Raw genomic sequence first — 13,557 nt, 5'->3', positions numbered from 1 at the left:
CTCTCTTGACACCACCTACAGGCCGGAGAGAGCTACCGTTACTGTGGTTACTACGGTCACACTATTGCACACCGGATAATGCACTACTTACTCTTGGCTTCACTCTAATGTGTCTGCTTGGTTCAACCTATGGGTTTAAATTTTATCGTGCGAGCTCTCTGTAGGAGTCCGTCTCCAAGACACCCTCTCCTGTTTCCAGACCCTCCAACCTCGGTGCCACCCTGGTGTGTTAAGAATGCAGTCTGAGTCAATGTATTCCACCCCCTAAATATCAGGGCGGGATGTCGTTTTCGTACGTTTGATGTGATTCATTTCAATATAAAGGCAATGGGAGTTAAATCTATTTTAATGAATAGCCTAACAACCTCCTAAGGTATTTGTAACCTTGACATATAGGAGTTCAGCTTGTTTAAATGATCATGTCAATCAATAACTCACATTTGTTTTATGTTCTCAATATCCATATTATTCAAATCATGACACAGGGTCATTTCTGGCCAATAGCAAGTTCCAGACTCACGGGATTGCGTGCGCCCTGTACCCGCGGAAGCCCAGGTCTCACAAAGGTCTCTCAAAGGTCTCTCTATACACTAAGAAAAAAGGTGCTATATCAAACCTTAAAGGGTCATTCGGCAGTCCCCATTTCAGAAACCTTTTGGTTGCGGGTAAAACCAATTTAGGTTCCATGTAGAACCCTTTCCACTGAGGGTTCTACATGGAACCCAAAATGGTACTTGAAACCAAAAAGGTTTCTACCTGGAACCAAAAAGGGTTATTCTATTGGGACAGCACAATAACCCCTTTGGAATCATTTTTTCTAAGAGTGTACCTGCTATATATATATATATATATATGTCCAGACCAGACTGCACCATTGATCTGCCCCATTGGTACATGCTGGTCAATAATAACTGTAAATTTCAACACATTCAATGTGAAAATTCAAGAAGACTGTTCATACCAGGTCCATATAGCCTGTAAGAATGCAATTTGGGGCAATGACTATTTATTACTAGATCTTTACAGAAAAAGTATCAATAATAGCCTTGAACGTATGAATAAGATGAAAGGCAGTAGCATTATCAGTGCTAATTTTGTGGGTGTGTTCGAGTGTGTCCTAATATCTCATGTGACTCGGTCTATTCTGTAGACTGCGATAAGACAGCCAGGCGGTTGAATGTACATCTCGATTGTCGAGGCAACCCCCTGGTAAATGGGCGTGTGACTGGCTGGCTGGGTCTCGAGACACCGGAGACTCCAAACGAAGCCTGTGTTCTCAACAGCGCTACAGTAGCTGAGCACACAGGCAGGAGAGGTGCGTGACGCGCAGTACAGAGGGAGGAATAAGAAATGCTAAATTCGACTCACGCAGTCAATGCCTTCAATCAATCAATGATCTATAGGATATTGACATTTTCTAACCTCGGGTGATATTTTGGACTGACTTTTACCGGCGCCGTGCTGCTCATTCTAAGCGCAAATCCCTCATCCCTCACTTGATACTAGTGAGAGCAGCGGATAGCTGGCTGTGTGTACGCTAAATTGAGTCTCTGGGAAGGGATTGGCAGCGGGTGCGTGCCTTTGCGCGGAGCAGAGAGGTGCTGAGCTTCAGGGTTGCCCGGACCGGCCCCGGCGTACTACAGGCTACTGATTGACTGGGGAAATAATTGGGAATTGACTTCCTCTCTCGTCAGCGGTGGAGACCTGTCCTTTCCTGTGGTTGTTTTTGAGGTTAACGGATTTGGAAGGAGGTGCGGAGATTTTGACAGAGAAACAGAGAGGGCATACTGTCAGCCTGCCGAAAACTGCTTCGCTTCGATATTGGATACATATGGGGTTGTGAGTGAGTCTACAAGACGCAGGTGATTGCAGTTTGTTTTCTTTAAGTGGCTTGAATTCAAAAGAGACAGAACATTTTTGCTATATGAGGAACACTGAGCGAAACGTGCTCTTAGTTTTCATTCACATGGTGTTAAAAAACACAGTGCAATGAAGTGGGCTACTATCCCCCTGAACAGCATAGAACGCAGGGAACGGGCACGTTTTGTACTGCTTGAAATGTTGAATTAGTCTGTAGTTCATGTAAGGAATGTTAGGCGCCCTTGGATTCATGTCAGAGTAGTTGCACAGAGTATTTTACCCTGTGACTTTGTGAGCATAGCAGCTGGTCGAAAGCATTTCATATTGAATGCAATTCCTCTTGTTGTGCAGTGCCGTAAGGACAGATAACCTAAAAAGCCAAATTGCTTGATGCTTTGCACTGCCATTGATTTCCCCTAAATCTCAATGTGACGTTTTAATGAATGCTTTATCGTGATTCGAGCTTTAACTGCTTTTACAATTAGGGCATCTACATAGCCCATTGATGCGTAAAAATAGATATATGGTAAAAAATCTATTCATATTGCAAATCGATATCTCTTCTTTAGAATGATAATTCTATATTGAACGCCAAATAGCATTTGAAGGAGGCTTTTCTCTCCTTGGGAGCTCCCTTGAATTCAGAATTAGCGGAGCGTCTTTGAGAGAGGTCGTTTGGCACACACAAATAGAAGTTTTGGAGGCAGTAGTGGTCTATGTTATTGTCCTCCATTTGAGCCGTTTGTTGGCGTAGTTTAGTGACATCCAGTAGCCAGTGACAGGGTGACAGTCCATCTCCAACAGAGGAGGGATAGTGAAAGAGAACTAGCGCCCGTGTGCGCTGTCACTTTCAGGTCTGACTGGAAGTCTGCAAGTGAGACGGAGTGAGTCTCGGAAAAAGAACCCAGACCTCAGCTTTTAAAGAGAGAGGGCGTCCATAGGTTGGACTATGCATATTTGTAATCAAACCAATCAGAGACCTCTGAGATTTAGGCTCGAGCAACCAGGCAGCACACCCGCTCAAAAGAAGAAAAGCGGTCGCAATTTAGGGATTGTATCCATCGTTTTAAACCTCTATTATGGCAATGGCTTTCGCCAGATGTTAGTATTACTAGTTCGTGTCTTGTCAGATTTGAGAATCAGTAGAGCGCGAAGGGGAACAACGCGAGCTTGATTTGCTAATGTGCCCACTTTTGAAACGAATATCACCACCACTGCTGCTTACTCTCAATATTTCTTTCCATTTAGCGCCGACGGATTACCTCTTGCCTGGTCATCGTTTCCAAGGAGTTGAAACGGGAGTGGTGCTGGTGCCGGGGATTTTTACTTATTCTTTGACTCGCTCCGACTACTTGTGTGGAGGAAATGGCAACGCCAGTGTTTGAGAGAGGACCCCAACTGAAAGAGAGAGGAAACCGGACCTGAATGACAGGATACAGCAGCCGACCTGAGACATATCCAGACACATTTCAACTGCTTTAGTCAAGACACTTCTGCTTTATTTGTTTTCTTTCGGCCCAAGCCTGAACATAAGGAAGAATAACAGAAAAACCTTGGGAGTAGTTTTATTTCGTTTTTCCTCATTTTATTTTGTTTCTAACAAAACAAGGATGCATTGTGGATTAGTGCTGTTCCTCTTAATGGGAATCTTCTTCGTCGCTAAGGCTTTCAAAAATGGTAAGTGACAACTGATATTCCCCCGGCTGTGCTGGGCTAGCCTATTTCTCCTGATGTTTTTAAGGATTAACCGTCTCTAAACCTTCGCTGATGTTTTTCTGACTCGTTACGCGTTCACCTGCCTGTCTTCCCTGCGGGTTAGTGCTGCCATTGTTACAGATAAATTACTGTAGTGTGGGTCCTTCTATTTTTCAGATGTTATAAAACGTTTGGGCACAGTAGCCTAGTGCTAGGGTACTTCCCTCTTTCTTTGCTGTAGCAAATACATGTAGGCGGCACTTTATTGTTTCGTTTCCACTATGAGCAAACTTATTTACGATAGAATGAATAGAGAGACATAAGAAAGAAAGAAATAAAGAAAGAAAGAACAGCCATATTTCAAATTCTCTTGAATATTGCATTGTATCCTATTCAAAACACATTTTCAAGTACTTTACATGGCAGATGGTAGCTATAATACAAAAGCATGACTGCGCACACATAAATGAAGATAAAGTGAGAGGCTAATTTGGACTACTTGAAGTGGCTTGTCTCCAGACACGAGAAAGGGCTCGTTATTCTCCGGGGCTTGTAAAAATGGTCTGTATGAAAAGGGAAACAAGTTTTATACGGATCTGCGTGAATCTAACAAACATTACGAGCATCATTCGTTAATATAGATTACTCAGCAAACGAAAAATAGATGGCATAGATATTTGGTTTTATGTTATCAGGAATACATAGACTACCCCAAAAACAAATAAATTATGCTCCTCACAGATAATCTGTGAAAAAACTAGAGTCTATCATTTTTTATTGTTTGGCGTTATTGCCATATGACACATTGCCTACAAGTCGCATGGTACCATATGTGCCATTCCCATGGAGACTCCGCCATACCCCGGCACAGCCACAGTGTAGTAGCAGCTCCCCGTCCACTCTCGGTCTACTACATGAATCCATTACTCCCTGCCGGGGCTAATGGTCCCTGGTCATTAGGGGTTGTTCTAGATATTAGCTGTTTGTGACATTTCACATCATTTGTTACAAGCCTATTTTTTTATTTAAATTATATATTTTTTACTTTAATTGACAAGCGATTAACGTCAACCGTTTTGGCCCAACATAAACCGCCACAATTATCAGTAGGCTATAGGCGAAACTTTTCCTAATGTTTGTGAACAATTGTTTTGTGTACCATCCCTATATATGCTTGTCAAATAAAATGTGTACCATACTGTGTTATCTGAGCAAATTAATACAATGAAAAGTAAATATAACACATTTATTAAAATGTGGAAGAAATTCATAATCTTTAGCGCATTCACTGTCAGAAATGATTGACTTTACCGTGTGTCTTTGCATGTAGACCTATCCAATGTAGCCAAAACGCATATTCCATTTGTTTGGTATCTAGTTTAGACATATTAAGACACTGTGGGTATATGTTTATATGGAGTTAGCTTATGATTTATCAGCCTAAATATATCCATTTTTTAATTATTCAAACAATCATGTTCGACTCCAGTTTGATTTTGAAAACACGCCTATATACTCTCTATCTTCATCGGGACAATATTTAGATTAAAAACACACATTTTCTGCATTGAATTCTAGCCAATATTATTGATTCATTTGAATCCCTGTATCTGTGTGACTTTGGGCTGTTGTGCTGACTGTCTTTTCTCCCCTTTCTTTCTTGCAGACAAATGTGGGGACAACATCAGAATAACCAATGCGAATTACCTCACATCGCCTGGGTATCCGACATCATATTTGCCATCTCAGAAATGCGTTTGGGTGATAACAGCGCCTGGACCTCACCAAAGAATTCTAATCAACTTTAACCCGCATTTCGATCTCGAGGACAGAGAGTGCAAGTAAGTTGACTTGGCTGCCCTCTACGTCGTTCATGCATATTGTACATGAAAGCCCGCCATCTAGTGGCTATGGAATTATTGCGAGCGCAGCGCTGCCTGCATGTGTGAGGCAGGAGTGTTTAAAAAAAAATACTTGCTTCAGAGTTTATTTTCTTGTCATTGTCTGAGAAAGATTTTACTCATAGGACTTCATATTTTTCAGATTCTCATGGGTCTTTCCATTGAGGAAGTAAGCCCATTTAGTCTAAACTTCTATACATTCATTATACATTTCTCTTCCTCTTCTCAACGAACATAGTCGATTAGAAGGGGAACTGACCCGTCTTGCTGGGTCAGTTACAATTCCCTGTTTGACTTTTAAGCTTTAAGGTGTTATGCCACTCTAGGTCAAACGGTTAACCTGTTGTCAGAGAGGTCTAAGCCAGGCAGCCAGGCTATGAAACCGTAGCTCCACTGTAATGTGATGAGCTTGCTGCCTCCCTGTGTCAGTGGTGCCCTGAGGTGAAGCAATGTCTCAGCCTGGGCTGGCTGGCTGCCTATCCCTCTGTCTCTGCCTGCGCCCCAAACCCTGCCCTGTTCCCGGCTCCCTGTGTGTGTTCCCTCTGTGCCTTTGTTTACGCTGGAGGGGCAGCTTGAGAACACAGAGTGAACATGGATGGATACTGTTACTGTATCCCCACTACGCACTACGTCCAAGCACTCTCTCTGTCTTTCTCTCTCACTGCTATTCCATTTGTGTTTCCGCTGAATACCAGGCCTGTAGATTGTACTGTTTTAATAGGATCTCTGCCCACTGGGCATAGATGTCCGTTTAACAACTAGTTTTGGTCTACACTTGATTGAGTTGTCAACTAATGTGGATTCAAAGTGAACTCAACAATAATATGAACCATGTCGTTGGATTTAGGTGAAAAGTTTGGTGGACAAAAAGAGGCTGTGGGTTATACCGCTTTACTGCTTCTATAAAGGGCCATTCTGTGATTTACTGCTTCTATAAAGGGCCATTCTGTGATTTACAGCTTCTATAAAGGGCCATTCTGTGATTTACTGCCTGGTTGACCACTGCCGTCTTCCAGAGGAGGGTCCTGGTGGTCCTGACTTTTCCCAGCTCAGATTTAATCACCCAGGGACTGTTAAAATGTCTCCAGGCACAAGGTTACTGCGTGTGTGTGTGTGTGTGTGTGTGTGTGTGTGTGTGTGTGTGTGTGTGTGTGTGTGTGTGTGTGTGTGTGTGTGTGTGTGTGTGTGTGTGTGTGTGTGTGTGTGTGTGTGTGTGTGTGTGTGTGGACATATAGAAAGAGGAAACAATACTTTTGTTAATGGAATTAACCAGGAATGAGTTTCCTGTGTTTAAACACAAAAAGCAAGAAATTCAGCCTCAAGGCACAAAATGCAATATGGCTTCCCTTTTTTCAGTTGAAATTAAATGTCCTCGGTGAACTTCAAGTTTGATCATTTCCGTGTTGTTTACAAATGATTTCTAACGTTTCAGTCCACATCCATTGAAGGGTTCTGTTTTCCACGTCGGGGCTGACCTGCCATGCAGTTAATTGCTTGTCCCTCCGTACATTTGTTAGTTGCGTATAAAGAGCATGTTATTTTCCTTGTTACAACCTTTGCCAAACGTCCTTATTATGTTTGGGGCAGAGCCAGGGTTTACAGTGTTTTTACTGTGTAATGCTGCCCGTGGAGTGGTCCCGGGTTACAAACCACAGTGCTAGAGGGAAGCACACTAACAACAACTAACCTGCAGAGACATCTTTGAAACTTAATCAAGTCACTAGTGATTCATGTGGTTCATGCAGTTCATGTGTCCCAAATGGCACCTTATTCCCTATTTAGTGCACTACTTTTGGCCAGAGCCCATAGGGTTTCCCATAAGGCTCTGGCCAAAAGTGGTGCACTCCAGGGAATAGGGTGCCATTTGGGACGCAGTAATATACAGTGGAGCAACAGGGTCGGCTTGACCTCAAGGCTCTTCTACTTGAACCACTTCTCCTCTACACTGTTTGGTCTGGTAGCGTTTCATAGTCCACGTTTTAATCCATGGGACTTTAGTTCCACTAGTTTGCCCTTACGTGTTCACTTTAGACTGGATCGGGACGATGTCCCAAATAGCACCCTATCCCCTACATAGTGCACTACTTTTGACCAGAGCCCATTAGGGCCCTGGTCAGAAGTACTGCACTATTTAGGGAATGGGCTGGAGTTTAAGATGCAGTCATTAAATTAGGCTCTCTCATTTGTCTTGGCCCTAGGTCTCAACTCAAGTAGCCTAATGGTGCTTAGTAAAGTGAAGGCCACTCATTGTGTTAATAACTAGAGGGACATGTCATAATGTAGATAAGTCAATTAGGGCATGGGAGGGGGAGATACTGTATGTGCTTCATGCCATGGTGTCTTTGTGTTGCTAGACAGCGGTTGGGTTGGTGGGATTTGTACAGCAGCAGTAATCAGACTTCCATGGGCCATCCAGTCGCAGCTCAACTCAGACAAACACCCCTTGCATAATGGAAACTGATGAAGGCAAGTCCCAGAATGGAAGCCTTGCCTTGCTTATCTGATGGACCAGTGCGTAGGGGGTAAGCAGGCAGCTACAATGCAAGCCTCAGTGCGCTCCCCTGCAATTTAATTATTGGTTCAAATGGAACACACATGCTCCACATGTGCTCCTACATTGCCGTTATCAGCCGACCAAACAAAAACTAAACAAAAGGCTGAGTCTACCTCTGTTGTTACACGTGTGACTGGCTGACGGGTTTGTTTGAAAGGTTAGGCCTGCATTCCAAATGGCGCCCTATTCCTTTTATAGTGCACTACTTTTGACCAGAGCCCTATGGGCCCTGTGTTCTCCACTATATAGGGAACAGGGTTCCATTTGGGACTCAGACTCAGTCTACAACTCGTATCCTGAGAGAGTGGAGAGTTGGAGGAAGACCGTTCGCCAGTAGATAAGGACTAAGTGGCCATTGAACTGTGAATGTGGGAGATGTTTACCTTTCCATGTCGTGTTGTATAGACTCTCATGCTGTGTTTTTAGGTTACGCCACCGTTGTAGCTCTCACAAACCAAATGACGTTTGAGGTAAAAGCCTGGTCCGTCAAGACAAATATTTGGACTCAATTTGCTCTGAAGTTAACTTCAGACTTAGATAACCTTGGCTAAAAAAAAACTTGTAGAGGGTGATGCTGTCGCTTTCTATGAAAGCTGCTTTGGTTGGAATCAACATTCCACCAATAAGATATGCTTTTGACAGCACAATGAATCATTGATGTGCTTGGATCCTCTGACCAAACAATAAATCGGACCAATTTTTTCTATGCCTACATAATGTGAAATCCCCTCATAGCTTTGGTGAAGACTGCTGAAGAGTAGAGTTGCCTTTTGGCGGAAAGCGGGGTTAAAATTTAGCGATGGGGTGAGAAGAGGAGAGGTTGCTTTCTATATGAAAATCCTCTTTTCTATGTTTTTGAGTAAAGATAGGTTCATATGTCGAGATGAAAAGAGAGAAGATGATTCCTTCTATATGCGAGTGAGGCTCCTTACTCCTTCCTCCCTCTTCTATCCGCCTGTCCTGTGTTTGCTGGACCTCAGAGAACAGTGAATTCCTGTGTGACAGCCCATGCAGTCCTGAGATGGCGAGGAGACATGAAGGGTGGGGGGAAATATTCGGGGAATGCCTTCTGAAGAAGGCCCTTTGTGGTGGGAGAGGAGAGAGGAGGAGAGAGGGAGAGAGTCAGTCAGTCAGTGAGTGAAAGCTTCAACTCGTCTAACACACAATTCCTCAGAAGATAAATCCACACTAACTGAACTCCCCATTAGCTGAGCTCCCCACTAACTGAACTCCCCGCTAACTGAGCTCTCCACTAACTGAGCTCTCCACTAACTGAGCTCCCCACTAACTGAGCTCCCCACTAACTGAGCTCCCCATTAGCTGAGCTCCCCACTAACTGAGCTCTCCACTAACTGAGCTCCCCACTAACTGAGCTCCCCACTAACCGAGCTCCCCATTAGCTGAGCTCTCCACTAACTGAGCTCTCCACTAACTGAGCTCTCCACTAACTGAGCTCTCCACTAACTGAGCTCTCCACTAACTGAGCTCTCCACTAACTGAGCTCCCCACTAACTGAGCTCCCCACTAACTGAGCTCTCCACTAACTGAGCTCTCCACTAACTGAGCTCTCCACTAACTGAGCTCTCCACTAACTGAGCTCCCCACTAGCTGAGCTCCCCACTCCGTCCCCTAGCCCCCCCCCCCCCCATCTCCCCTGCTACTGACTGTGACTGCCCGTAACTCAAGGCTTGAAAAAGCAGCCTTTTCTTCTCTCTAATTATGACCCCCTCCCCTCTCCTGTCGAGTAGCCCCCTCAGAGAGCCACATACCCTGCTGGGAAGACAAACACTCTTCGCTGTGGTCTGAGACAATACACATCCTGCCTGCCTGCCCTCTGCCCTCCACTCTCCGCCTGCCCTGCCGGGCATTCCTCCTGGCTAGCCCTGCTGGACTAAAGGCTTGCAACCCAAATGGCACCCTATTCCCTGTAGAGTGCCCCATAGGGCTCTGGTCAAACGTAGTGCACTATGTAGGGAAAAGGGTGCCATTTGGGACACAGACCGAGACTAGAGACATGAGTTACAGCAGGGAAAAGCAGGGGAAAGTGTACTCAGCCCCCTACTGGTTCTGGAGAGTTCTGTTTCATGCAGGTCTTTTTGTTCATCACGAATCCTAAGACCCTGACTGACTCATAGGTTCGTAACACAACACTTCATGTTTAACAATGAAGACCACCTGTTCCTCTCAGAGTAGACAAGGGGTACTGTGAAGAAGGAGGGGGTTTGTGCATGGGACTCACTGCTGTGACTGCTTCCCCGGTACTGCCACACAAGCCTGCCTGGGTCTGAAGCTCCCTGCTGGGGTTGGGATATCAGTGGGCCCTCTCTCCTCTGTGGAGAGGCTCCATCTCTGTGTGGAAGTGCCCCATAACTCTCCCCAGAAATCTCCTGAATAAAGTGCGCTGACTCTCCCACTCACTTCCCCTCTCACTCCCTGCATGCATCCCATATGCCACCCTATTCCCTATATAGTGCACTTAGTTTGACCAGAGCCCTATAAGCACAATAGGGCAATATAAAAGGAATAGGGTGCCATTTGGGACGCACACCCTCTCTCACGCTCGTCCGCTGCACAAGCAAATATGGAGTTGGTGAGTGGGCTGCGTGATCGTCCATCAGCCCCCGTTGTCATGGAGGAAAATAAATAAGGCAGGAATGTAACGAGGCTTTTTTTATTCTCTGTCGGCACGTTCAGGTCTTTTAAAACAGGCAGGCGGGCTGTGACCTCTTAGCGCCAGGGGAAGAGATTTGGGCTGACATGAATTGTTGGAGATACTTATAGCCTGACTAACAGACAGGACTTCTAGTTGTTTATGGGTCTCTTTTGTGTGAGTATGTGTCAGTGAAGCAGTTACGCTGTACAACATCAAAGCAGAGTTGAGGTAAGACAGGCAGATCTGCTCAACGAGACAACAATCAGAGAGCAACAGCACTGTGTATTTTAACTACAGACGAGGACAATATCGTCTGAAATGATGCACCTGGTCCGCCTCCAGAGTTGTACAGTAGGAAGTACATTGTATCTCAAATTACGTTACAGCAGCACCACTGATAGCAATTTGTTTCAAGGTGAGTTCGTGGGCAGTTAGTGAATTATCACAAATCGTAACTTGCCATAACAGAAAAGAGGACACAGGTTTTTCAGAAAGCCCTGTTTTTCTGCTACATTCACAGCATACAGAAATACTTCTGGCCAGTCCGGTGACCCATTAAAACTAGTGTAATTAGCATTTCCCAGCAGATGAAAGCCCTGTCTAAACTATCTCTCTGGGGTCATGTTTAAAAGAGAGGTTCACCTCTGTCATAAGATAGAGGACAAAAGGCTTAAAAAGAGAGTGGTGTAGGAATCCTCTTGACTCTCTCTCTCTCTCTCTCTCTCTCTCTCTCTCTCTCTCTCTCTCTCTCTCTCTCTCTCTCTCTCTCTCTCTCTCTCTCTCTCTCTCTCTCTCTCTCACACTCTCTCTCTCTCTCACACACTCTCTCTCTCTCATTTCTCTCTTAAGTTACTCAAAGGGTTAATGGTGGCAAAAGTCCTTTGGCTAATGAGCAGGATTTAAATGTGTGTGTGTGTGTGTGTGTGTGTCTATCCCTGGCTGGGGCTAGACTAGAGGAGATGGGTTTGCCGGTAGTGAAGTGTTGACCTTGGCCAGTGTTGGAAGGGCAGCCTGATTGAAAAGCTTTCTTGCCGTGACATCTGCCGTCCTCCCTGCTGCTCTGTCACTACTTTGATTCATGCGCGCCCAGCTCACACACACCACGACCGGGAGGCGAGCCACTCTTCTACCCCGCAGGAGGGGACTCCACTTCAGAGGAGGAGGAGAAGGAAGAGGAGGGGAAGATGAAACAGGAGGGAGAAGAAGAAAGGAATGATAGGAGTACGGGGACTCAGTCGTAAATCAGAAAAAAAGCAGAATTTCAGACCTATAACTCTGCTATGCAATGATATAAAGATATCATGTTTCAGGTTTATTTAATCATCCATGTTCACTGAGAATGGATGATTTAGTATCTGAGTTTTGTTTGGTTGCGGCCTGTTTAGTGTTTTCCCTCCAGAGCCATATAAGCATCCCTATATGGATTTTTAGTGAATGATGTCACAGCCCACACAGCTGAGGGTTTTCTTGTAGTATGCCTTGCTTTTTATCCAAAACAGACTCCCAGGAAAATAACTTCATGGACAAGTACATGGGTTGCATCCCAAATGGCACCATACTCCCTACAAAGTGCACTGTTCCCTGCATAGTCTGTATGGGTCCTGGTCAAAAGTAGTGCACTATGCAGGGAATAGGGCACCGTTGGGATTCAGCCCGTGATTAGAGAACTGCATTGTCTCTATCCGGACACAGATCTATGGACTGTAAGAAATTCATACAAATTTTAATTCCAGAGAAAGAGGAATAAGCATTAAACACTCAGGTTGTAATTCAATGAGTGAGCTGTTTCCAAAAGACATTGGCAATATGCGCATGCAGGCTCAACTCACTCGCTTTTCACATAAGCATAATATGATTAGCAACAGGTTTGTCTTTAGCTCACCTCCTCCTCACTTCTCTCTCTGTCTCCATGTAAGAGAGGCTGTTTTCAACATGGAACTTTTCTGGTTGCGCTCGAAACAACACAAGGGGGAAATAAACCAGGGGTAATTATGAGATGGCTGTAGGAAGAGGGGGGGTGAGTAGAAAACAGTACTTCACAATGCTTCTCTTCTCCTCCGCCCTCCACCCTCCCAGTCCCTATGGGAAAGAGTCCACGGAATCCTGTTTTAATTGATGAGGCCTATTGGAGGTTGTGGAGGCCTGTTGACGTGGCCGGCTGGGGCTGTAGTCAGTGGTGTTAATACACCTTGTCTGGGCATGTTAGCCCTGTTTGGTTTAGTGCCGTAGTCCTGAACGGCCCTCAGGGTTTGATTGATGTGCCATTGTTTCTCAGGTCCTCCCAGACCTGTTTGTTGCCCTAAAGCCTCCTTGCTTCGTAGGAGAGGCTTTGAAGGCCAAGTGGGTTTGTTTTGCAGTAGGTAGGAAAGTCCTATTTCAGGCTGGCTGGATTCCAAACGTCCTCGGTCCATAGTTTTCCGTCCGTCTCTGTGATTATGCACACCGTGGAGTGGTTTGCCAACCTGTTCGTCGATAGTTGGTGTGGTGTTTCCCGGGCCCTCACTCCACAGCTCTCTGGAGGTTGACACGGGTGTGTGTGTTTGTGCATGCCTGCGTCTATGTTTGTGTGTGGGCTGACTGCAAGCGGGAGGCAGCGGCAGCGGGAAATCAGGCAGTGATGGATGTCTCTGGACCCCGCTAATCTCTGATTGAGTTAAAGCTACTCCACAAACCCCCGCTTTGTTGGCTTTCCCACTTGATCTCTTCTCTGTAAATCAACAAAGCTACCGCCTTTTCCTCACATCATAATTATATTACCTAAATAGCCTCAATAGGCACATGGATGGTATATTTCGTCTTTCTGCACCACTATATAGTACCGTTTAAGATTGAATTGTTTCACAGTGGGGTGCTAGTGGCCTCCCTGTTACAATACCCTACTCTGGTGCCACCCC

The 13,557-nt window shown here is 45.1% G+C and overlaps 1 protein-coding gene across 1 annotated transcript in view; it reads left to right on the top strand.

Moving 5' to 3' along the window:
• Positions 1 to 1,160: 1,160 nt before the first annotated feature.
• LOC129822850 (neuropilin-1a) overlaps positions 1,161 to 13,557 on the top strand; it is a gene marked incomplete in the record, with an annotated part of 89,450 nt that continues 77,053 nt past the window's right edge. Inside the window, 3 exon segments of the mRNA XM_055881304.1 lie at positions 1,161 to 1,862; positions 3,109 to 3,537; positions 5,222 to 5,396. Coding sequence (XP_055737279.1) covers positions 3,471 to 3,537; positions 5,222 to 5,396 — 242 coding nt within the window.

The sequence above is a fragment of the Salvelinus fontinalis genome, chromosome 25 (genome assembly GCF_029448725.1).
Source record: "Salvelinus fontinalis isolate EN_2023a chromosome 25, ASM2944872v1, whole genome shotgun sequence".
NCBI lineage: Eukaryota > Metazoa > Chordata > Actinopteri > Salmoniformes > Salmonidae > Salvelinus > Salvelinus fontinalis.
Note: the sequence above shows the minus strand (reverse complement) of the source record. Positions and strands in the feature narration are given on the sequence as shown.